Here is a 23,913-nt window from a genome sequence, read left to right on the forward strand (position 1 = left end):
AAAGCATCCCGTGCCGGGCCGGGCGGGCAGCGAGCCGCGCCATGGCCAACCCGTCGCAGTGCCTGGAGGAGGGCGCCGGGCGCTGGCCGGAGCCGGGGCCGGGGCTGTACAGCGAGGCGCAGCGGCTGGCGCTGGAGGAGCTGGTGGCGGGCGGCCCCGAGGCGCTGCGGGCCTTCCTGCGGCGGGAGCAGCTGCCGCCCTTCCTGTCGGAGCCCGAGGTGCAGGCCATCGCGCGGGGCGCCGTGCCGCCCGCCGCGGCCGAGGAGGAGCCGCCGTCGCTCGGCGCCTCGCCGGCCGCCTCGTCGCTCACCTACTTCCCCGAGCGCTCGGACGTGGAGCCGCCGGCGCTGGAGCTGGGCTGGCCGGGCTTCGCCGGCGGCGCCTTCCGCGGGCTGACGCGGGTGGAGGCGCACTTCCAGCCGGGCTGCGGGGACGGCGGCTGCGGCTGCAAGGAGGCGGTGCGGCGCCAGATCCGCTCCGCGCGGCAGGTGGGTGCGCGGCGGGCACGGCCCCGGGGGTGCTCGGCTGCGGTGAGCCCTCCCGTGTCGAGGCGGTGCTGGCAGCAGTGCCTGCAGCTCCTCTCCTTGCTGTTGTGCTCGCGGCTTGACCCAAGGCTTTGTGCGGAGCTGCTCGTAGCGGGGCTCCCGTTTCACAGCGGCTTTGATCTGGCGCAGGGCATGGCCTGGAAAAGCCGTGCTGAGGAGTAACTTGTAACTGTGCTCCGTAACTCGCAGCGCTAATTGAGCTTGCAGGCTCTAACTGCAATCCCAGGAGGGAGTCTCCTTCCCCACCTGCAGCCACTCGATTGGCTTGGCCAGAATTTAAAGCACAGCTTCCTCTCCAGGTGAAGCAACGCCTGGCTGTGGGTGAGGTGCTCACACGGGCACACCCAGAGCTAGCGAGGAGCCGGGTCCCAGCCTGCCCGAGAGCAGAAGCCTGGGGCATGTGAGGATGAGAGGAGCATGGGCTTCTTGCCAGAAGCTGTTGCAGACAAAGATGTGTTGGCAAAGGGCCTGTATCAGGTAGCTGTGAGCAGCCTGGTGGTTCAAGCAAACCCCATGAAAACGGCTGTTTTTCCAAAAAGCTGTTCTTGCTTGTCACGTTCTTGCCTGTAGCATCTGGCCAAAGCATCTTCCCTCGCATGGAGCCAACAGCCGCCAAGCTGTGCTGGTCACTGCAGCGTGCCTGCCTGGCCTGGGAGGCAGCTCTGTGGGTGTGGAACAGGGAGAATTCTGACCCTTGTCACTTGAGCTGCTGTGAGCAGCTGTGGGATCGCAGCTGAGCTCCCAGGGTTAATGTGAGGAACAGGAAAGCTGCAGATGCTGTGTAGTTCCTTCTCAGCTTGCTAAAATACGGTTGGCTTGACAGACTAACTTGGGCACTGTCGCTGTCTTGCCTCTGCTATCCTGAATGGCTCAGGAGAAAACTGTTTTCTCTACCTCCTACACACATCACTGTACTCTTGCTCACTTTGAGCACAACTTTATTTCTTTTTTCAGTTTATAATTCTGGGACTAGATCTCAAATGCTCTTCCAATTGAGTAGTCATCTGAAGGCAGCTGTGTTCCAAAGGGCTTACTGTGAACTGTGTACCTCTCGTTCTGGTTTCAGGGGTTAACTTCTTACTCACCTGGTCTCATCCAGAGTACCTTGATTTTCTCTATCTTAATTTGGCATTTAGTGTAGTGATAGGGTGGAGAAGACCAGAGGAGATATGTAAGAAGCACAGGTGTGAAATAACTTTATGTAGAAATACCAGTGTGTTTGTGTTTTTTATAACTAAGAAATCATCTGTTTATAGCCAATCCCCTGAGGAGCAGGGCACAGGTGTGAATGCGAAGCTCAGTCTGTTCTTGTGGGAAACACTTCCTCTGAGCACAGGCGATGCCACACACAGCAGCTGTGTTGCATGCATGGATGCCTTGGGCATGTGGCAGTAGGGCGCACACCCTATCTGATACAGGCAGGCACTGCTGCGCTTCTGCAACTGGTGTCCTTGATGCCGGTCTAGTGGAACAATAAGGGAAGTCGTGAAGCCAAATCCTTTGTGTCTGCACCCACGCGGCTGCATGTTCCCAGTTTTGAAGGGCTGGGTTTCTAGCACAGAAATGGCACACAGTGTTGTTCTGAATGGGGAGGCTGTTTGCAAATGTAAGACCATTCTGTCTTTGTCCCACTGGAAGGAAATCTTCATCTTGGGACTTGCCTGCTGTAAAGAATTGTTAGTACAAGTCTGCATCTGCTCCTGGGCAGCTGGATGGCTTTCTTGTGTGGGTTTTGGGTGGATGCTTGGAATATGTCATTTCCAGACTCTTATGGGATGTATTCAGTTTATTTAGTTGCCACAGAACTAGTTTGTTGGGGTAATTCGCATAGGGGTGCATGGCCTGAAGAGACAGCAGTGAGTGTCTGAGATGTTTGTCTGTGACACTGAGAGGCTGTTTGAGCTAATTCTCCTGGGGGAAGCAGCTGTCTGTAGTGGGTTTGCCACAGAAGAGAGTCTTGAGAATGCTTTGCAGGAGGCACAAGCTGGTAAGGTTTAGTTTAAAACCTCCCTCTTTCTTACTCTATAAGAACTGCTCTTTGGATATGGCAGTTCCTCACTCAGCATAATTCCTGCAGCTACTGACACTCGGGAAGCACAGGAGTGGGGATGGCCTGTCGGGGTTGCTGACTCTGCCGTGTCAGCTTCATGGGTTTTAAGAAACGGTCCCCTCATGGGAGGTGAGGTAGGAAAGCAGGCTGTGCACAAACGCTGCAGCAGATGTTGGAAAAATCTCTTCAGTCTCATGCTTTGCACACCAGGACACGATGAATTTACAGAAACATTGGGAGAATGTAGGAGTTGTTTAAAACTTGCCAAGGTCAAAGCAGCAGGGCAAAGAAATATGTATTTGGCCTTGACAGTACAGCAGGAGGAAACGGATGGGGGAAGCAATGGTCTTGCCTTGTGTAAGGTAAAGCTCTTAAACAAGTGTTGCCACTTCTCTTTACAGGTAATTGCCATTGTGATGGATTCCTTCACGGATACTGATATTTTCAGTGACCTTCAGGATGCCTACAACAAGCGCAAGGTCCCTGTCTATATCCTTCTTGACCAGGGCTTTCTACCCTACTTCTTGGAAATGTGCAAGAATTTAGGTGTCTGTCCTGAGCAGGAAAGTGTAAGTACTAAACATGGTGGAGGGGAGGCGTTTTGTTTCTACTTCTTGTGTTACTGCTTATGATTTTGGACATCACAGACACCCTTCTGTAAATCATCAGACTTCCCTGGAAGACTAAAGCATCCTGTCTGTCTGGTAACTGAAGTAAAAGCGTGGTGGTGTCTTGTTTTGGTTTTTGAAATGTTTCTCAGCTCCTGAAGATCAAGGCCCAATACTGGCTAGTCTCATAGAATCATGAGGGCTGGAGAAGACCTCCAAGATCACCTGGTCCAACCATCACCCTACTACCAGTATCAGCCACTAAACAATGTTCCTAAATTGCTCACAAACTCATTGAAAACCATACAGAAAAGGCACGTTTACTTCTACCCTATGCTACCAGTATGTAGGAGCCACTGCCAGGCTGTGCAGCTCCCCAGTGTGCTGGATGGAGCGTCCTGACAAAGTGGCTATCTTCAAGCACTTAATTTTGCAAGATCTAAGTAGCTTTATTCTTTCTAAACCAAGAATGGGTTCCTTGAGCTTGCTAAGGAAAATGACTCCAAGGAAAACAAAGACAGGAAGCTCAAGGGTGGCATGGCTTTGGGAACATCTTTCTAATTCAGGGTTTGCATGGTGTGACCCAGGTGGCTTACCCAATTCCTCTGAATGGAAGCTGACATGACTGCATCATGTCCTGGCTAGGACAGGCTTGTGCTGACCCAAGTGAGAGCTTCTCTGGATGGGGAGGCACTCCTAGCTTTGCGGTCAGTAATTACCTGGAAGTAATTAGCAGTTTTCTCCAGGCCGACTCTACAGCCTCTCTTAAACTAACAGAAATTTAGCATTAGTAAGACTCACTTGCTGAATAATGTAAGGAAGCTCACTTCATTCCTATCGTCCATAACGTGTCTAGTTGTTTTTGTGCAGAATTACTGCTCAAAGCTTTAATTGAAATCTGATGTTACTTTTTCCCTTCTCTCCTGAAACAGTTGATGAGAGTTCGAACTCTCACTGGGAGCACGTACTACGTGAGGTCAGGCGCCAAAATCATTGGGAAAGTCCACGAGAAGTTCATGTTAATTGATGGCATCAGAGTGACAACGGGCTCCTACAGGCAAGTATTGGGGTCTATCAGTGCCTGATGATGCTGTGAAAAGGGGGAGGTTTTGCAGGAAGGGTGTATTAACTCTGCTGTTTGCTTGGTACTGGTAAATATAAAGTGGGCTGTCTGACTCAAGTGGAACTAACACAAAACTGGAAAAACAGTGGGAAAGCTGCGTTGGCTTACACAGCTAGGAAGGAACGTGGCCATGGCTATGTAGGGGTTTTCCTGAAGGAGAGCGAACACTCACTCAAGTTGATACCTCCCTCATGCACAACAGTCCTAAGCTGAGTCTTGTCTTGTTACCTGTAACTGTACGTGTTGAAGTGAGCTGAAATTTAACTGTGAGTCTTGGTTTGTTTTCAATAGTTTCACATGGACCGATGGGAAGCTGAACAGCTGTAACTTGCTGGTGTTATCAGGTCAAGTGGTTGAACAATTTGACCTCCAGTTCAGAATTCTTTATGCCCAGTCAGACCCTATCAGCCCTAAACGCCTGTCAAGATCCAGGAACAGTGGGATGTTTGATCATCTGGTGAGCAGAAGAGAGTCCTCTAAAGAATACTCTGTAAAAAGCAATTTGAGAGCAGAATTTGCCAGGATGTCTAGTACTCCAAAAAAAATGTTAAAAGGACTAGATCTGGCTGAAGGTACTCCCAGAGGCAAACCTTGTAACCTGGAACACTCTTGCATCAGCGAAGTGGAGTGGTTCAGTGATCAGGAGGCTACAGCGGAGCGAAAGAATGCATCAACTCAAACTGGCCAGTGGGAAGAGAAGCCTGCAGTGATGGTGTGTAATGCTGGCACACAGACCAATGTTCTAACAGATGAAATTGGCACTCAAACTTCTGTTGCTGCTAGAATGACGGGGACTCAGACTTCAGTTTTGCTGAAGACTGCAGTGACACAGACAAAGGAGGAAGAGTGTGCAGAAACACCCCTGCTTTACAGAAGGGCATCAAAAGAAGAATCCTTTCTACCCGGAAAGTCTGTATCAAATTCTAGCCTGCGATCGCTGTCTTCATCGTCCCAGTGTTCTGTTACAAGCTCTACCAGCTCACTCTCTTCTATTTGTTCCATCGAATACTCCAGCAGTCACAGGGCAGAGTATTTCCAGAAACTGCATAAGGAAAGGCAATTCCACTACTCCACCATCAGGTCGAAGTTCAGCCACATGGTGGACATCCTGTCCCGAAGGAGGCGTGTGCCTGAAAACTACATGAACCACTACACTGGCAAATGCAATCTGAATCAGAGGCGAGACATCAGCACCAGCCTGCGCAGCCTCCGAGATGTTTCCCTCTTTTCTCTGAATAAATGATTGCTGGACTGAACGCAGAGCACAGAAGTTTGGGTTTCAAAATGCACTTGTTTGTCTGCTGATTCTTCTAATTCCTTCCGGTACTTGCACACATACCAACAAGAGTAAATCCCTTGCCAGCACTTTGTTTTATACTATGCAATTTAAGTAATAAAGAACAGGTTTTTATTTATACCGTAACCACTTAGATGTTTCTCTTATACGCATTAGTGGTAGAGGTGTATAGCACTTCTGTATACTTGACTTAGAAAGCATTAATATGTTTACTCTTCAGGATTGCTAATTCTCTGGCTTTAAGTTATCTAAACTTGGAAAAATCTGAGTCCAACTGACCTTGCTCAGAATGACTTTATCAATACATACTCTTTTCCCCTTTCTAATATTGGGACTTTTACTTTATACTCAGCATTAGGGGGGGGGAAAATTAATCATAAAGCTATTTTTTTTCTGACTTCACAGATTAAAAAAAAAAAATTACCCTTCCATTAAAGTTGTGAAGGGTCTATTGGAACAGTTGCAGGTTCTTGTGTATCTCTTACTGCATCCTCTTTCCATTGCTTAAGCTTTCTGAAAGGGACTGAATAGTACTGAGCCAGCCAGCAATTCAGTTAGATCACCTTATGTCTGTCTCTCTCTCTCCATACACATTTGTATCACATTTGTGTATATGTGCACATTCTCTGAGGAGCATCTTTAAAAAGTCAAGGAAGTAGCAACCTACCACTTCAAGACAGCCATACCTATTTTAGGGGAACTTTGTCCTCGTTTAACTAGCTTTTAGTTTTGAATACTAGAAGCACCTATTGGATCTGTATGGATATTAATGTAAATGTATTAATGAGGTGTTTGGGGGTGCAAATCTTGCTTGTGAGCAGGAGATGAGGTAATAGTTGGAGCTCAGTGTCTCATAGCTGACACTACAATGTGCCCCTGTTGTACACCCCTTTTGGCATAACTTCAGAAGATGCTTTTTGTTCGATGTCTCTCCCAGAATTGAGACCAAGCCGTATTCTAGCTTGGTCTAGGAGGTTTCTGAACCATTTAGGGGAGATTAAGGTTAGAATTTATGAGAAGAAATGTCTCCTAAAGGGCGGTCAGGCATTGGGATGGGTTGCCCAGGGAGCTGGTGGTGTCACCATCCCTGGTGGTGTTCAAGGAAAGGCTGGATGTGGTGCTTAGGGATGTGGTTTAGTGGGGGACAGTGGCAATAGGGTGATGGTTGGACCAGATGACCTTGGAGGGCTTTTACAGCCTTAATGATTCCATGATCTTGCTTCTGTTAAGAGACCTGTAAATGGCATCTTTGGGGTCAGCCTAGTGGTGAAACAATCACTGAGGACGCATAACAAAGCCCCTGCTCAAACACACTACAAAAGCATTATAGATTGTTTGTTTTTATTCTTTTACAAGTAATTTTGGGTTTTTATTTTTATCCTAAACTGTGCTTTTTGAAGTATTCTGTTTCCTGCTCTGTCTGTATTTTATCCACTAATACGTTCTTCAAAGAGAGTTAAGTGCCTTTCTAGCTTTTGAAAATATTCTGCTTTCAACACTAACTGAATCTTGGGTTAAGTCACTCTGCAGACACTACGCAAATATTTGTTAGTATTACTGTGCATGTGTCCATGCTTGATGGATCACTTTTTTTTTTTTTTAGTAGTATGTGAGTTTTTCTGAGTTCTCTCTGAAATCTGACCTGTGATATTATTCTTTAGACCTGTGTGACAATAGTTTAGTGACCAACCTGATGTGGTATTCTTCAGTCAAATCAAGAGTCTGGGTGAGGTATTTCCTTCTTATTTATAGGCATGTCTGTCCAGTAGGTGGCACGTTTCAGCTGTTATTTATTTCCACAAGAGGCAATGAATGAATAGGGAACAGCCCAAACTCCGCAGAGCTGCAACCGAAGTGTAGACAGCGGCACTTTTATTCTACTGACTAGAATTTTTATCTTTGAGTCCTGTATTGACAAAGAGGCTTAGCTACTTCTATAGATTGGAGGTTAAAGCAGCCAGTTCTTCCCTAAAGCTGCAAGGCAGATGTATGGAGAGGTGCAGGGAAGGGAAAAGCTGCCTGCACCTGCTTAAACAGGTGAGGGGCACAGCTCCTAGAGCTGGAACAGAGACGAAAGGGGGTTGCAAACAGGGAGCCACAATACACATTCAGGACACTGTCAGAGCTGTATTCTTAAAAGCCTCGTGTTCGGCAATGCTTGAATGTATACGAAACCCACCCGAAAACCGCGTTTGTTCTCTGTACTTCTCGGCTTCAGTGCCCTGTACGGTTGTTTTGGAGCTCTCCCAGGAACGATACCTTTTCTTACAAATAAACTTACTTTGCCACGGGGCTTCTCACCGCATCCCTTCCGCGTTTTGCCGTCTGTGTACCTGTCCCTCCGCATCCCGCCGGCCGCCGCCCTGCCCGCTTGGCTGCTGCGGAATGAAGGGAAGGCAGAAGGGAAGGCAGCCGCCCGCCCTCACACAGCGCCTCACGGGGGGCAGCCGCAGCTCAGCCCTGGGGCCGCGCTGCTCCCCCTTCCCCGGGACGCTCCGAGGGCTGCCTCATCCCCCCCCCCCATCCCGCCGCCATTTCGCGGCGCCCCCTGAGGGGAGCGCGGGGCCGGGCCCGGGGCAGCGCCGGCGGCCGCTCCCCGCCCCGGGGCGGGCCGGGCGTGAGGCGGGGAAGAGCCGCGGGGGGGGAGCGGGGCCGCTATAAAGCATCCCGTGCCGGGCCGGGCGGGCAGCGAGCCGCGCCATGGCCAACCCGTCGCAGTGCCTGGAGGAGGGCGCCGGGCGCTGGCCGGAGCCGGGGCCGGGGCTGTACAGCGAGGCGCAGCGGCTGGCGCTGGAGGAGCTGGTGGCGGGCGGCCCCGAGGCGCTGCGGGCCTTCCTGCGGCGGGAGCAGCTGCCGCCCTTCCTGTCGGAGCCCGAGGTGCAGGCCATCGCGCGGGGCGCCGTGCCGCCCGCCGCGGCCGAGGAGGAGCCGCCGTCGCTCGGCGCCTCGCCGGCCGCCTCGTCGCTCACCTACTTCCCCGAGCGCTCGGACGTGGAGCCGCCGGCGCTGGAGCTGGGCTGGCCGGGCTTCGCCGGCGGCGCCTTCCGCGGGCTGACGCGGGTGGAGGCGCACTTCCAGCCGGGCTGCGGGGACGGCGGCTGCGGCTGCAAGGAGGCGGTGCGGCGCCAGATCCGCTCCGCGCGGCAGGTGGGTGCGCGGCGACTCCCCGGGGGCTGCCCCCGCGCTGCCTCGGCAGGAGAAGAAAGCACCAGGAGTGCCCCGCCAGGGGATGCCCCGAAGGCACGCGGGCGGTGGGAGGGCTGCGAGCACCGGGGGAGCCGTGAGGGAGCCGTGAGGGAGCCGTGAGGGCGCGTCACGGGAAAATGAACCGTAAGCTGCAGGGGAAGCTCGGGTGTATCTTAAAAAGGTGCGATGAGCAGCCACGGGTGGACGCAGGTGTTTTTTTTTTCCCTATTTGGCTTCCTATTCGAAAAGTTTGAAAGATTTCGGCCCATTTATGTTTTGGAAATAAGCTCATATTTTAAAATTTTTGTAGAGTGCTTTTAAAAACAAGGGGACTGTCCTCAGGAGAAGAGCTCTCATCCAGGAATCAGAGACCAAATTTGTCTTACCCAGACGCCTCTTTTGGCATCTGGGAGGGTGAAGAAAATACTGAAGCAACACATTTGTTTTCCCCTGGTCTGATTTGTGTGAGGTCTTCTCACTCCCTGACAGCCCCCGGTGAGCTCACTGCTCCTGTCACACCAAGCAGTGTGTAGCTGGAGGAGCGGTGTAGCTAAAGAAGACCCACAGCAAAATGTCTTTCTTTTTTGGACTCTTTTTATATGAGCTCGCTCAGTTTTTGGAGAGGTGTCAGTCTCCTGGATGCCTTGAGGTGTCTTGTGGACCACTCCAGAGGTTGGGGCAGAGGCAGAAATGCTCAGATTTGTGTAACTGGATCTTGAAGGTGAAGTTATGGAATAAAAAAGGGGAAGGCTTTACTACAACCTTAATGAAAAGCCATGAGCAGTGTGTTACTGAACGGGTGTAGGAGCTCTCATTGTTGGCAGTTAGTGATGAACTCCAGTTTTTAAAAATAGTTGAGAGGTGTTTCTCCACAACAGGCTTTCAGGCTAGTTTGCATGTACCAAATGAACCAAACCAATACAGATCCTGGCAAAAGAAGCTTCAAAGTCCGCTACCAAAGTTACAGCTCTAACTACTGTAAAAAGGGAAATTCTACAATGCGTTAATAGAAATCCTAATTGGTATTATCTGTTATACGTGAGTCTAAACACCAAAACTGGGGCAAATAGCAATGGGTTCCATCCTTGAGTTCAGTATGTACTGTTTTCTTAACTATACAGAGACATGAATAAGTGTAGTGAAGTATGTTGTATCTCCTGTACCTCAGTGTACTGTAGTCTGTAATCATCTTTACCAAAATACCCTCCTCATCACGTAACTTTATTTTAGTCAGTTACTTCTTCCTTTCTCTGCTATTTCTTATGCGTCTCCTAAATGTTTCAGCAGTTCTGTGAACAACAGAAGAATGCATTGTACAGCAGAAGACTGCCAGGTTGTATAACCACCAAAGAGAAGAAAATAGGGGGAAAATATTTAAATTCAAAGTCAAATTCCTCACGTGCCATCTCTCTTGGAATGCTGTGGAAACAGCCTAATGATTTATTCTGAAACTTGTTGCAGATGATTGCCTTGGTTATGGATTCCTTCACAGATACCGATATCTTCAGAGACCTCTTGGAAGCTTGTAGCCAGCGGCAAGTTAAAGCATATATCCTTCTGGATCAGTCTTCATTTTCCCACTTTCTGAAAATGTGCAGAGATCTAGGAGTTGACCTTGAACAGGAAAAGGTAAGCCTTGTAGTATGTCTAGGGATAGAGAGTTGGTCCTATAATAAAACTGTAATCTTTGAGCTGTTAGAAGACACTTTTTTGCCTGCTGACAACTTAAAATGGGTTTTATGTAGCTCTAGAGCTCTCTTGTAAGATGTAACCATTCTTGCAAAAGAAGGTACTTAATAGAAAAGCTGAAATATTTACTAGAGGCTGTCACAGTTGCTCTCTGAGTACAAATACTAGTGGAGTATACAAGAAAATGAAGAAGGAATGTCTGGTTTCTAAAAGGATGACTGGAGTTGCTCAGGCTTGCAGAGCTTTCAAAGGCTGATGGAGGAGGTTCTCAAGAAGACGTGGAGTTCATGTCCCTCTGATATGAGGCAATGTTTTTTTACTATCATATTCTGCACAGCCAGTGTACGGGGTTGTCCCTTAGCGTGTTTTCTCTTTGCCTGCTAAAACAACACAAAATTGTTTCTGGAGGGTGAAACCTGCGCTGCTGCACAGCAACCTTTGTGGTTTGTCGGTGATCTTTATTATCATGTGTTACTCCTTTACATGCAATCGTTTAACTTTGAAATTTACATAATCTTTCCACATCTTTCTTTTTAACAGTCAATGAGAATCCGAAATATCACTGGGAACACATACTACACAAGGTCAGGTGCCAAAATTGTTGGAAAAGTCCGTGAAAAGTTCATGTTAATCGATGGCATTAGAGTGACAACGGGCTCCTACAGGCAAGTGACAATTTCTTTTTTTTCTTTTTTGTTTTAACTTCAGTTTTCTTTAAATGGACAAGAATAGTTACATTTCAAAACTGCTTTCCTTATTAACAAGCAGCTTGTAATATTTAGCCTTAAAACAAGGCACACCATTAAGAGAATTTTCAGTTAATAATCTTTAAATAAATGATATTCGTTATTATCATTTTGAATTAACTTGAAATTTTCTCATTCTTCTTTTGCTAGTTTTACATGGACAGACGGGAAGCTGAACAGCAGTAACATTTTGATCCTGTCAGGCCCTGCAGTTGCACACTTTGACCACGAGTTTCGGATTCTTTATGCACGGTCAAAACCTGTCAACCTCAGAGAGTTTTCCAGCAGCAAGAAGAGTAAGGTGTTGGATCAGCTGGTCAGGATAACAGTGGCTTCCAGAGACTTAACCAGAGAAAACTTCCTGAGAATGGAGTTTTTGTATCTTAGAGCATTTGTAGGAAATCTAAAAAGGAAACGAAACTGGCTGCATGCCTCAAGGGAGGCAGTCTACGTGTCAAATAATGCAATGCATGCTTCTCCACCACTGACTAAGAGGAATGGCTCTCAAGTTATGAGGCCACACTGGATCATAGAGAGATGAATTGCAAGTTCACTCACAGCGAGATGCAGAACCTCGAAACCATGTCCCATGGTCCGTGTCTTACATGTCATACTGTCTTAGAGTGTGTGTGTGCGAGCAGCTGGGAAACCAACCTCAAACTGAGAGAAAGGGATACTGGAGATGTGGTTTCATTTGAACGCTTCTATAATGCTGAGCAGCAGATACAGTTATGGTATTCTTAGGCTAAGAAGTGCTTCAATGCCAAAGACAACAAAACTCCTAGCACCTGGAAAGCCATTATTGACTGCGTTCTGTCAGTTTTTCATTTTTCAACCTGTTCTTGAATGGTTTAAGCTAATGGGTTAGCAATGTCTTGGCCAAGTGGCTCAAACTTTATTTTCTATACCCAGATACCTTAAATATGTATATATTGCTTAAAGGGTTTCTAAGGATGAATATCAGGACTGCTGTACATTCCTGAAATCATTGTAAGCTTGATCTTGTGTTCAACGAACCGTTTCATGACAGAGCTGGAGTAGCCATAATCTAGAAACTAGATGATTACCAGTCCTGGTTCTCAGATGTTACATCTTCTTTACATGACGCTGTGCAGCTGGCAAAACAAGTTAACACATCAGACCATCACAGTTTTCTGATGACTGAATTTCAAATTACCTTTTCTTTTTGGTAATAAGAATACTTGTTGACCATCACAAAAAATGTATTTTAAATGCCTGTAATCAAGGGGTAATGTTACTAAGAACCTACTAATATATGTAGCAAAGCCAAATAATACATTTTTTTGGCATTACATACCTATTTTGTGGTTGCTACTGCTGCCTGCTCTTACAGGGAAAAGCTAATTAGATCTGAAATCTGTGAAATCTGCTACTTCTAAAAAAAAAAAAACCACCTTACTTCCACTTGACAGGTAATAATGTGGAAGTCAGAAGCATTTAATTTTAAAGTTTCATGCCAGCTCAATTTTTTAAAAATCCATTGTTTTCTGGAGAAGAAAAATAAATGAATAAAACACCCTCCCAAACTGTTGTACTTAGATGCATTGATGTTCCACCAGCCTTCCAGTGCAGAAACTCCTGTTAACCCAACTGTGGTAGCCCTGTCCCAAGCTTTTCTTGTGGCTCTGCTGCTGCAGAAATCTTGGGTATATTCTTGCCTTTGTGGATTCTTGTGGATTCTGGGCCTCAAAGGGGAATCTATAAACTTAGCTGGGGCATGTTGTATGGGCCTATGCTAAACGCCAGTAGGACAATATTAAATTGAAAGTGAGAGTGTACAGGAATGTTCTTTACTGACAATGCAAAAATGTACTGATTAGGATACAACTAATGTGTGTCCTTTTTCTTCTACTCTTACAAACATGGAATTGTAATAGTTCTGCCTCCTACTTTGTAAATGTTCGATAGTTTATAGATTAAGTGTTAAGTTTTATCCTGATGTAAAAAAGTTTTAAATATATATTTTTATTTTTAACTATATTTTCCATAAAGACAAAAAAGATAATTTTGTACTCTATGCAAAACATTTGTGCAATATTTCACAGTGATGATTGTCTGTATATCTGTTTTCTCAAATACAAGTTTTTAACTTTGTTGTTCATCTCATTCTTTTAATAGGGCACTACTTATTACTTCCACTGCTCAGCGGCAGGACTTTTTTCTCAGCAGCTGTTAATATATTGATGGTACAAACTTCTGTGGTAACAATTGTGTTTACTTTTGATACTTTTTTTTTCCTATGTGACAACTCCACTGAAATAAGTAGCTAGAATTGTAACAATGTCTTTAATTATAACTGACTGAGGGTTTTACGGGCAGGTTATCCAGAGCCATAGCAGGAGTTACTGTGGAAGTACAGTGTTACAAAGTGCACTCTGCTTTTGTCACCACAGCTGCCCTGCTTGTGCGTTAAGTTATTTATGGAGAACGATTAGGAATATAAAATGTGGTTATTTTTTTCCCTTAAGTGTGAATTTTTGACAGCATTACTTATTGGAAGCTATTATTATTATTATTTTACTTCAGCTTATACTTAAATAACTCAAACTCTAGCTTAGATGTGACTCAGTAATGGTTCCCTTTGGTTGCAGTAGCTGTGCCTGCATTGTCCCTGTACTCACTTTCAGTCCCTCGCGTTCGCAGTGAGGCGCTATCATTCACGGCGGGGAGGGCAGCAATTAACTGTAGTTAATTAACGACAGAATGCCGTTTTGGAGACAGATCTTTCCGACTGCCGCTTGACGGCTCTGTCCCGGCCCCTACCACCGTTCCCACAGGGCAGCAGCCGCGCTCGGCGCCTCCCCGCTGTGGCGGCGGGGCCGAGGCAATGGGCGGCGCGTCCCCGCCTCTCGCCTCAAGATGGCGGCGCCCGTGGGGCCGGTGAAGTTCTGGAAGCCGGGTGAGGGCGGCGGGGCCTGGGTTGGTGGGAGGGCTCCCCGGCCTCCTCCGCTCCCCCGGGCTGCCCCCAGCCGCTGAGAGCTCCGTGCCCTCGGCCTGGACGGACCCCGGGGCCCTGCGGGGATCGAGGCCGGCGGCAGCAGGGGCTGTGCGGGAGGGGAGCCGGGCCGTCCTGCGGCACCTCTCGGGGCGCTCCGTGGGCTGCTGACACCACACAGGAGGGGCCGGGCTGGGGGGGGGTCTGCGAGGGGTCGCTGAGGTGATGTGGGGCCGGTGCAGGGGGTGGCAGGGACACCTGGAGAAGGGGAGGCTCGGGGTGTGCCTCTGTGCACAAACTGTGCTGGGGGAGCGGGGGGTGCTGGAGCAGGTCCTTGGTGGTGCCCAGGGACAGGACAAGAGGCTGCTGAGCTTCCTAAGGACCCCAGGTGGGCTGGGGAGCGGATAGCAATCAGAGGCATTGCTGACGCCTCTTCAGGTTAGGTCAGTAGGCTCTGAATTTTGCTGGGCAGCTCTGAGTAGGGACTAACTGTTCTTAAACAGCGGGAGAAGCCCAAACAAGCAAATCCTACAAAACTGGAGGAGCCTTCTCTTTGCGCTCAGGCTTCCCCAGTTGAACGTGCAGCCCTGGTGATACGTTCATCAGGAACGTTCATCAGGAACGTAGCATCCCCCCAGATGATACGTTCCTTTACTGAGATGAGTTTTAGCTTCAGGTTTGCTTACATAATTCAGTATTTGTGGTTGTCAGTAGTTTTATGTTAATTTGCAGCAGACATAAATCAAATTTGAATTACTAAGGTAGATACAGAGCTGGTGAGTGGCGTACCTCATAACCTGACAAGGCTCATTTAAAGATTCATACACTTATTCAAGAAAGATACTTCATTTGAAAGAATTCCTGCTTGTGTTATTGAATGCTTTTGATTATTTTCTTAGAAAAGTTGGTCTTTTGATGCATGCTGCTATGCATGATTCTTCTTTGTAAGGAGCATACTGATTCTGGCAGTACTGTGACGCAGCTGACAGAAGTGTGTTTTTCCCATTAAAATTATGTCATTTAGGCACAGAAGGTCCTGGTGTCAGTGTTTCAGAAGAGAGGCAGAGTCCTGCTGAGAGCGGTGGTGTAACTATCATCTATAATCCTTATGCTTCCCTTTCTATTGAACAACAAAGACAAAAGCTGCCCGTTTTTAAGGTACAGAAGTTCTTTTGGGAACACTAAATCTGTTGTGTGGTGACTGGCTTTCATGGTTTTCTTTTGAGAAAGAAGCATACAAACATTGTGCAGCATACAGCAATAGTTGCGTTTCCTTTAGGCAGGAAATTTCCTGCAAAAGTTTATTTCCTTTATGCAAGTCTACAGGCTTTGTAGATTTAAGTTACTATGTGTTGTATGTATAATGCATCTAAATTTCAAAGTATGACTTAACTTTTGACAGTAAGTACTCTGTAAAATGAATTTACTGTGCCATTATGTAACTACTGTAATGTTAATTTATTATTTTTGTACAAATCTGTTTTTGAGATTAAAATGTCACTTTTTCAGCTAAGAAATCACATACTTTATCTAGTGGAGAACTATCAAACTCTGGTGATTGTTGGGGAAACAGGATGTGGGAAATCAACGCAAATTCCACAAGTAAGTGTGCGTTCAGCTCAGTAAAATCAAGTATTCCCTCAGGGAATTTTACATGAAATGTTGAAACAGCATTCCAGAACTGCACTTTAAGAGTGGGAATTTACCAGTGCTTTTTCCTGTGTGTGAACAAAAGGAGAGAAAAATAAAGCTTAATTTTACATAGCAGGAGCCCATATATCTGTAATACAAAGTCTTCTTTCGCTACAGTGAAGGACCACACAAAACAAGATTACGCTGGTACAAATAGTAGTTACTGTGCTATAGGAGGTGTCCTTATTCTGTCTAGCTGAAGTTTAAAATGTTGTAGAGAATATGTTTTTGAGTAGGAAAAAAAGTGCAGGTTTCTAACGAGCTTTGCTCTTGGAAATTTTTGAAGTACATTTCTGTATTTTCTTAAAACTTTCTCTGTTGTGACAGGAATGAAGAAAATCCAAGAATATGTAAAAGTTAGTTCTTGGGTTTAGTTTGAATAATTACAAGCTAATGATGAATGCCATCTGTTTCAGTGTGACCACTGGAGTTGTGCTGCCTAGTTTTGTTTTCCTCAAAGAGATTATAAAATAAAGAGAAGAAAAGGGAAAAAAATAAATCAAATTGAGACCCAAAGAACTGCTTTTAGAATGCTTTCTGGAAGCTAATGTGCTTAGGAAGTAATATTGTACTGTATTGTTTTTAATGGTGAGATGAATAATGCACAGTCTCCAAGTAACCGATTTGCCTAGGGTCATGCATCGCTTTGTGTCAGAACCAGAAAGAAATGTAAAGTGTGGAGAACCAAAACCTTGCTGTAATCACAACATGGGTGACTCATTTCTTATCCTTCATTTTGGTTTGCAGTACCTAGCAGAAGCTGGCTGGACAGCCGAAGGAAGAGTTGTTGGGGTGACGCAGCCTCGTCGAGTAGCTGCTGTTTCAGTGAGTTTCTCCCCAGTTTTTTCACTTCATTGTCACTGTAACCTCTGATGTCTTGTCATTCCTGCTTCTCAGCAAAACTGCTAACTCTGTGAGCTCCTGAGTGAATAGACATTTCTGCTTCTCTTCCTTCCAGAATTGCTGGTACTATATGCTGAATTCAACCTGATTAGTAGGTCTTGCCAAAGATTCCAATCCCAGAATTGCAGATGTAAAAGCTTAGAAATAAAATTGAGTTGCATCAGCAGAACCGTACAGGGAGTTAGGACTGTGCAAGGTTGAGCTGTGTTTGACTCTCAGCTAGAATAATGCTTGCATAACCCCTAACTGCTCTCTGAAAATAAAGTAGTGATGCAAATCTGTGTGCAGTAACACTGCCAGTGGAGGAAATGGGAGGTTGTGTACCTCTTTTTAGCAATTTATACCTGATTTCTTTCTATAGAAAATTGAGGTGCCTTTTTGTAATCCTCATTTTGCCTATTTTTTGTTAATGGCATTACACTGATTTACTGCAGTTACAGTTTATGTCTCTTGTAAAAATGTAGAAGATTGGGCAGTTGTCTACCTGGATGTATCATCTCATCAGCTGTCTTTGACTAGGTCCACTGCGGTTAGGGAAACAGTCCCTAGCAGTGAGCTGCCTCTTGAGCTTTGGGCATTCTGCCTGCAGTGTCCTTCCTTTTCCCCTTCATAGGACATTCATCTGACATTGGATGGTTCTACACAAGATGTTGCATATACTGCAATGACGTCCCCTGGCAAACTTATTTCTCTTTTCCCTTTTATCTTTGAGAATGTTATTTTTAAGTCTAAAATAGGATTACTCAATTAGCGCTTAGCATATAGTCACAGTAGGATTTTTCTTTAAGAATGTTGTTGCAAACTGCCTGTGCTATTTGACGGTTGCAGGGAGATGAGAGACATTGATGATTTATTGGTTTGTCTTGAACTGAAACTTTTTTTTTTTTTTAATTTTATTTTAAAATTTTACCTGCTTTCTCAGCTAGGACTATGGAGGCTGTCAGAAGTGAAGAGCAGTAGTTGCAGAGACGCAAGATGTAGTTTAGAAGTTCCTGAAGTTCTGCTTGTATAACTCAGGCTGACAGTTATCCTGAAGGTTTGCCTGAAAGTGAAGGAGTGTAAAGATTCTAAGTGAAAATGAATTCGTTGCTTACCAGTATGGTTTATAATGTCATTCAAATGACTGAAGGTAGCTTGCTGTTGGAATTTAAAGAAAACTAATGTATGCATTCTGAATTTTTATTGTGTTTTCAGGTTTTAAATGTCTTCTGCACTTTGCTGAAATAATAATCTGATAATACATAATATTAAGTAGGATAAGTCTAAGTGATTCAAGATTTAGCTAAATGAGCTCTTGGCTTTAAACTGGCTCAGAGATCTACTGTTCCAAAAATTGTTGTTGCTTTTAATTATTCTGCCATTTTTCTGTCTGATTTCTGCACAGGGGATTCTGTATTACGAAATGGAGAGTAGCATCTTCACGTAAAAGAAAAAAAAAAGTCTGAGTAAGTTCAGGGACAGATCAGCTTAACTGATGACTTTTTTTCTGTGTGCTATGTACCTCTTTGCATGCGGTGTTCTTAAACTGTGTTCCCACAATTGCAGGTATGGAGCCCTTCCCCAGCTTTGTGACTGATTGAGGAGCTGCTTTTGTAGGTCTCTCAGAGTCCTTATCACAAAGAAGTACTTCTGTAGCTTTTCTAAGTGGAAGCAGTGTGAAATAGATTCAAGTTATATTGAAACATCTTAAAAGTGTTTACCAGTTCTATATTAGGTATGCATTGTGGTGTGAAACAGAACTCTGCATTTCATTAAGAACAAGTAGTAGTTCTTCAGAAGCAGTAGCTCTATTCCTGTTGTAATGTCAATTCCCTACAGACAAAACGATAATAGAGTGAAGAAGTTTGCTGTGAGTTGTCTCTTGTTTATGCGGATCTCTTTTCTCAGGTCGCAGGCCGAGTTGCTGATGAAAGGGGTGCAGTGTTGGGTCATGAAGTTGGATATTGCATTCGGTTTGATGACTGCACGGATCCCCAGGCTACAAGAATTAAGGTGAAACAGTATGTGGTTCCTCTGGAAAGTTTAGCTGAAACTCTTAAAATGCTTTTGCAAAATTAATGAGAACCTTGTAATGCCCAGTAAAGAGAACAGGTAGCATTTCTGGTTTTCAGGTGGGTACCCCAAGAGTGTGCTTAAATGGTTGTGGCTCTCCAGATCTTACTAGGATATGTTCTGTTCTGCTGGTCTGGCAGCCACCTTTTTAAAGTAAAGGAGATTTTCAAGTTAGTTGTCACTAGCTATCGATGCGGTGCTAGTGTGACCTGATAAACCACTCAAAGTCATAGCGAAAGGCTGCAGTGAATCAAAGCTGAAGTATTCTCTCCACCCTAAAAATAGATTTTGATTAAAAGTGCAAATAAAAGGGAAGATGAGCAGGCTAACTGAGAGTAATTTAATATGGATTAAATAGCGAGATTTGCAGCTGTTCCTTAGCCCTCTGAGCAATATTTTGCTTGTGTAGTGTACAGACGAGAGTTTGCTTTAGTTACATCAGAAGAGGAATGAGGGTGAATGAGAACTTAGTCTTTGGATTTTTATTTTTCTGAGGCTAAGAGCAGTTTGAAAGAGATAAAGATGCTTATTCATTTTTGATGATGATGATTCATCATTTGGGGTTGGAAATTTGGAGATTTTTACCTTGACAACAAGTTCTTGCCCAATTGAAAGTCAAAGTTGGAGTCCTCAGTCAAACTCTGCTTGATGCCTATGTGAAGCTGGTTTCTTTCCACTGGCTAGTAAGAAGAAATTACTAAACGAATATGTATTTTGTTGGAATGTTAAGGCTTGCATTCTGGTCAGATGCCTGATTGCTGTTAAGTAGTTTGCTTTGAGAGAGTCAAAGCTGGACTGACACAGAGAATGTTATCTGTAGAAGAGATTGTCATGTTACAGACGAGTGTGAAGAAACTTCTATTGCAGCGTTCCAGTGCTGCCAGTCCATTATATTTTCATTGTGAAAACAACTCATTTTCAACAGTTCAATACTGATTAAATACCAATCTCTCTGCTTATCTCCAGGCTAATACTCAGAAATAGATTTGTCTTCTGTAGCTGGAAGTAGATCAGCTTAATAGATCGTTAGAAAATGAAAGACAAGTAAAACTTCAGGCAAAAATTGTTCATACCAAAAAATCACATGGGTAATTAGGACTATCTGTTAGGGTGTGTGCTGTTCATTTGTTTTTTAACATTTTTCTTTGCTTTCACTTTTAGTTCCTAACTGATGGTATGCTGGTGAGGGAGATGATGGCTGATCCTCTATTAACAAGATACAGGTAAGGAAACATGGAATGATGCTTTTGATTTTTTTTTGATTGATTTTTTTTTTTTTTAGGCTGAGGTATGATAAGTTAAATAAAAAGATGTGAAAATTATTCAGGAGATATATGTTGTAAAGCCTGTTAGAAAATCAACTGATCATTGCAATGCCAAACCCAGCAGGATTTGGTGCTGTGATTTTTGGAACAAAATATAAATGTACCTTGTAGAGTCTGAATTGATTCATATACTAGTTTTAAACTCATTTTTTTTTTCTTTCTTATAATAATAATTAATAAAACAAAACCACAGGCTTATTCTAAACAAAACCTCTGCGGTATAGTGAAGATAAACCTTGCTTCTTCCACCCCTTTCCAAAAAACAGCCTGAATAAACATCTTGTATGTACCACATGCATTAGCTACTTTTTCCCTCCCATTTTGCTTCTGTTCTCTTTATTTTATCTCCACATTTTTTTAAGGGGCTGTAAACACTAATAAGCCAGCAACAAATTTCAAACAATGATATTTCATAGAACATAGGAAGACAGTGATTCTGGTGTTAATCTAACCATTTCTAAAATCTCATCTTTCTGCTTTATTCACAGTGTGCTCATGCTGGATGAAGCCCATGAGAGGACTCTCTATACAGATATTGCCATCGGCCTACTAAAAAAGGTTTGTTTGTTTGTTTTTTAGTGTCCTCTAACCCTTTTCATTGCTATTGTTTTTGCTAGACCTCTGGTCTTGATGGCTGATTAGTGCGCCCATTTGAGAGAGGGAGGTTTCTAGTTCATTTATTTTACAGCCCATTGTACATTATACATCTGACACTCGGGTTGCTCTTCTTCCTCCCTGTAAGGCTGCCTTTTCTCTCTGTGGTAATAGCAAAAAGACAATCTTGGTTCTGCTGATGATGATCATGTGAAGTAATCTCACAGGGAGCTGCTGACTTTCAATCTACTAAGGGCCTCACTACCACCAGAAATTAAGAGTAAACTGTGATTACAGACTGAATACCCCCAGTTGGTTTTTACTCTTAATTATATAAAGCTCCACACACAGCTCTCTGGTTGATGCTCAAGGAGCCTGCTTCTAGCCTTATACCTCGGAAAATAATTTTTACTCTGGATGTTCTTGCTCTCTTTGATACTAGATTCAAAAGAAGCGTGGGGATCTTCGACTGATTGTAGCTTCAGCCACCTTGGATGCAGAGGTATATCTCTCAAATTTTGTTTTGTAATGAAGTGACCTGAAGTGGCAGCTTTCCCTCTGTTTATATACAGCTTGTCTTCTGTGTTGCTTTCTTCTTGTGAAGTATTGCTTCTGTTTGAGGGGTGAAGAGGGAACGAATGCAGGAAAAAAATCTGCTACAGTTAGGTTGCTGTGTTTGCTTTACATATTGCTTTACATATTACATTACCAAACTTCTTTGGAAGTAAGTTTAAATATGAATTTGTTTTTCATATATTCATGGCTTTTTTTTTCATCTCAATGGTATTGTATAAAAAGATGTTCTTTTGGCTTAATCTAATCTAGTAAGAGACATTGGTTTAGTTCTGTTTTACTGATAGCAATAATTCGAGACAAACATAGACCATAAAAATAAGTGACAGACAAGGAGGTTTTATTTCAGTGAGAAATAAACTCTGTGATTGACTTGCAGCCTCTGGGAATTTAACTTACTAAAAATGTCATTAGTTTAACTTTGAGTAAGAACAGAGTAACTTTGAGTAAGAACACCTACTATTTAATGAGATACTCTTAAACATGCTAGGTTGATCAGGTGCCTCCTAGTTCAAGTAGTATGGGATTTTTTCAAACAAAAAACCATTTTCTCTCACCTTTGATTTTGTCAATCTCAGCTGTGTGCCTTCTGTTCCCCAGGCAGAGTCCCAGCCTTTTCAGCCTTTCCTCATAAGACAGCTACTCTGTCTCCTTCATCATGTTCATTGCTTTTCTCTGTACTTCTCTGAACTCCACTGTGTCTTTCATGAGATGTGGTGGTGGGAGCTGCATCTAGCACTGATGATGCAGGTGTACTGAGACTTCCTTAAGTGACAAATACCATATGCAGTAAATAGTGATAATATGCTGTGCTTTGGTAGTACTTACAATACTGTGTATTCTGTATGTTACATTAGAGAACATGACAATGGTCTGCCTTTGCAGTGAGTGTAAAGTATTAGTAATTTTACTCGTTAACTAGTGACTATATACATTTGTTTAAATACAGCGAGTTTGCAGTATCTCTGTGATTAGAGATGGATTATTTGCGTTCTTACTCTTCACTCTTGTGTATTTAAATATTTCATGGTGCTAAACTTAAAATGTATAGAAGTGTCTCACAACACAAGTCCAGAACTTACATAAATCAGCTTAACTCTGCTTTTACAAAGAGAGATCTTGGTTTTCAGTTGAAACTGTAAAATTTACTTATTCATCCAAAAAATATAGGTGAGAATGTGCAAGCCTCACTCAAACTTGTAAGAACAATAATTTCTATGTTCTACTTAGCTTCAGTAGATCCAGTCAAAAAGATTACACATCTACTTTTTCCAGTGCCTGAATCCCAACCAGAATACAAAGCAACAAAATCTTTTTTTTTTTTTAATTTAGTACTTTATCAAAAGACTGTCGAATTTGTGATATGTCGAGTAATGTAGTATTTTGACTTCTTATTGTCTTGAGGTTTCTCCCTCACTTCTTTGAATTTAAAACTGAAAGTGTTTGTCTTTATTTTAATGTAGAAATTCAGGGACTTCTTTAATCAAAATGACACCGGTGACCCCAGCAAAGATACCAGCGTGATCCTTACTGTGGAGGGGAGGACGTTTCCAGTGGACATCTTTTACTTACAAAGGTGTGTTTCTCTTTGATCTTCTCAGTGATGATTAGGAGGGTGTCTGACCGTGGTATCATTTTTGACTAAGGTCAGAAACACAAACCAGTAGTAAGGAGGTGTAATGTTTGATTTGGCAAACAGTCATTCTTTCAAAATATTTTCATAGTCTTCATACCAAGAAATTAAGGATATAAGTGCAGTGTTGTTTTCAGATTGAATGATTCTTCTGGCTTTGTGAAGAACAGGAACATAAGTACAAAAGTGATGAAACAGTGAAAGCTGTGGACGAATTGAAGGGTCTTTTCTTGATCCATCAGTTTCTTTTTGCAATAAATGCATATAGCTTCTTGAAAGCCCCTGAAGTGGAAATCATTAAGACAGAATTCTCAAAAGAACCTTCTAACTCGTGTACATGAATTCACTTTTGTACAAACAGCTCTGATCGTGTCAGTTCACTCTGGGGAGATGCCCCAGTTCTTGGATGTGTTTGGGAACATGTCTAATAAATGGTAAATTGATTGTATGAAAAATATGATAATCCTTACGGTTACATTTCTTTCCTTAGAGCAGGCCCATGGTCATAGTTGTTATACATTTGAAGTAAGCACTTGCATATTTGCTTGGAAACACAGCATTAAAAAAAAGCCCTTGAAATGATGGGATGTTGCTTACAGCAGCAAAACACATGTAGAAAGACTTTTTTTAAACTCACATTGCTGTCAAGGAAACAAATGAATTGTCAAAGGCTGATTTGTAAGAATACATCCTGAATTAAATGTGCATGTGATGTACAGTGTCCAAAAGCTAGCTTTTTATTCTACTCTTACATAAGCGAGGCATCTGTACTTACTTTTCTACTAACATCTCTGCTGTTTTTTTCTCCCCACAGTCCTGTTCCGGACTATGTAAAATCAACTGTGGAAACTGCAATGAAAATTCACCAGATGGAGAATGATGGTGATATACTGGCATTTTTAACTGGCCAGGTATAGACAAAAGCAATTTTTTTTTTTTTT

General features: G+C 43.8%; 3 protein-coding genes across 4 annotated transcripts in view; all 3 read left to right on the plus strand.

Moving 5' to 3' along the window:
• Nucleotides 1-41: 41 nt before the first annotated feature.
• Nucleotides 42-5,569, plus strand: LOC311215332 (protein FAM83D-like; the record flags this gene model as incomplete). The annotated part of the gene is made up of 4 exons (XM_084296436.1): nt 42-488; nt 2,997-3,164; nt 4,136-4,260; nt 4,618-5,569. 4 exons carry the CDS (start codon nt 42-44, stop codon nt 5,567-5,569), a joined length of 1,692 nt encoding a protein of 563 aa, XP_084152562.1.
• A 2,754-nt stretch (nt 5,570-8,323) lies between these two features.
• On the plus strand, nt 8,324-12,488 carry LOC311215426 (protein FAM83D-A-like; the record flags this gene model as incomplete). The annotated part of the gene is made up of 4 exons (XM_084296567.1): nt 8,324-8,770; nt 10,271-10,438; nt 11,039-11,163; nt 11,395-12,488. The coding sequence occupies 4 exons, from the start codon at nt 8,324-8,326 to the stop codon at nt 11,783-11,785; spliced, it is 1,131 nt and encodes a 376-aa protein (XP_084152693.1). The 3' UTR covers nt 11,786-12,488.
• Nucleotides 12,489-14,124: 1,636 nt separating this feature from the next.
• The window catches only part of DHX35 (DEAH-box helicase 35), a gene marked incomplete at its 5' end in the record, with an annotated part of 30,842 nt that continues 21,053 nt past the window's right edge, over nt 14,125-23,913 (plus strand). For both annotated transcript variants that reach the window (XM_084296522.1, XM_084296523.1), the window contains 10 exons: nt 14,125-14,164; nt 15,225-15,358; nt 15,710-15,802; nt 16,640-16,717; nt 18,683-18,787; nt 20,009-20,070; nt 20,661-20,730; nt 21,209-21,268; nt 22,803-22,915; nt 23,787-23,883. In XM_084296522.1, the coding sequence (XP_084152648.1) occupies nt 14,125-14,164; nt 15,225-15,358; nt 15,710-15,802; nt 16,640-16,717; nt 18,683-18,787; nt 20,009-20,070; nt 20,661-20,730; nt 21,209-21,268; nt 22,803-22,915; nt 23,787-23,883 (852 nt within the window). The remainder of the gene's footprint in view (nt 14,165-15,224; nt 15,359-15,709; nt 15,803-16,639; nt 16,718-18,682; nt 18,788-20,008; nt 20,071-20,660; nt 20,731-21,208; nt 21,269-22,802; nt 22,916-23,786; nt 23,884-23,913) is intronic.

The sequence above is a fragment of the Netta rufina genome, assembly GCF_964035555.1.
Source record: "Netta rufina genome assembly, chromosome: 16".
NCBI lineage: Eukaryota > Metazoa > Chordata > Aves > Anseriformes > Anatidae > Netta > Netta rufina.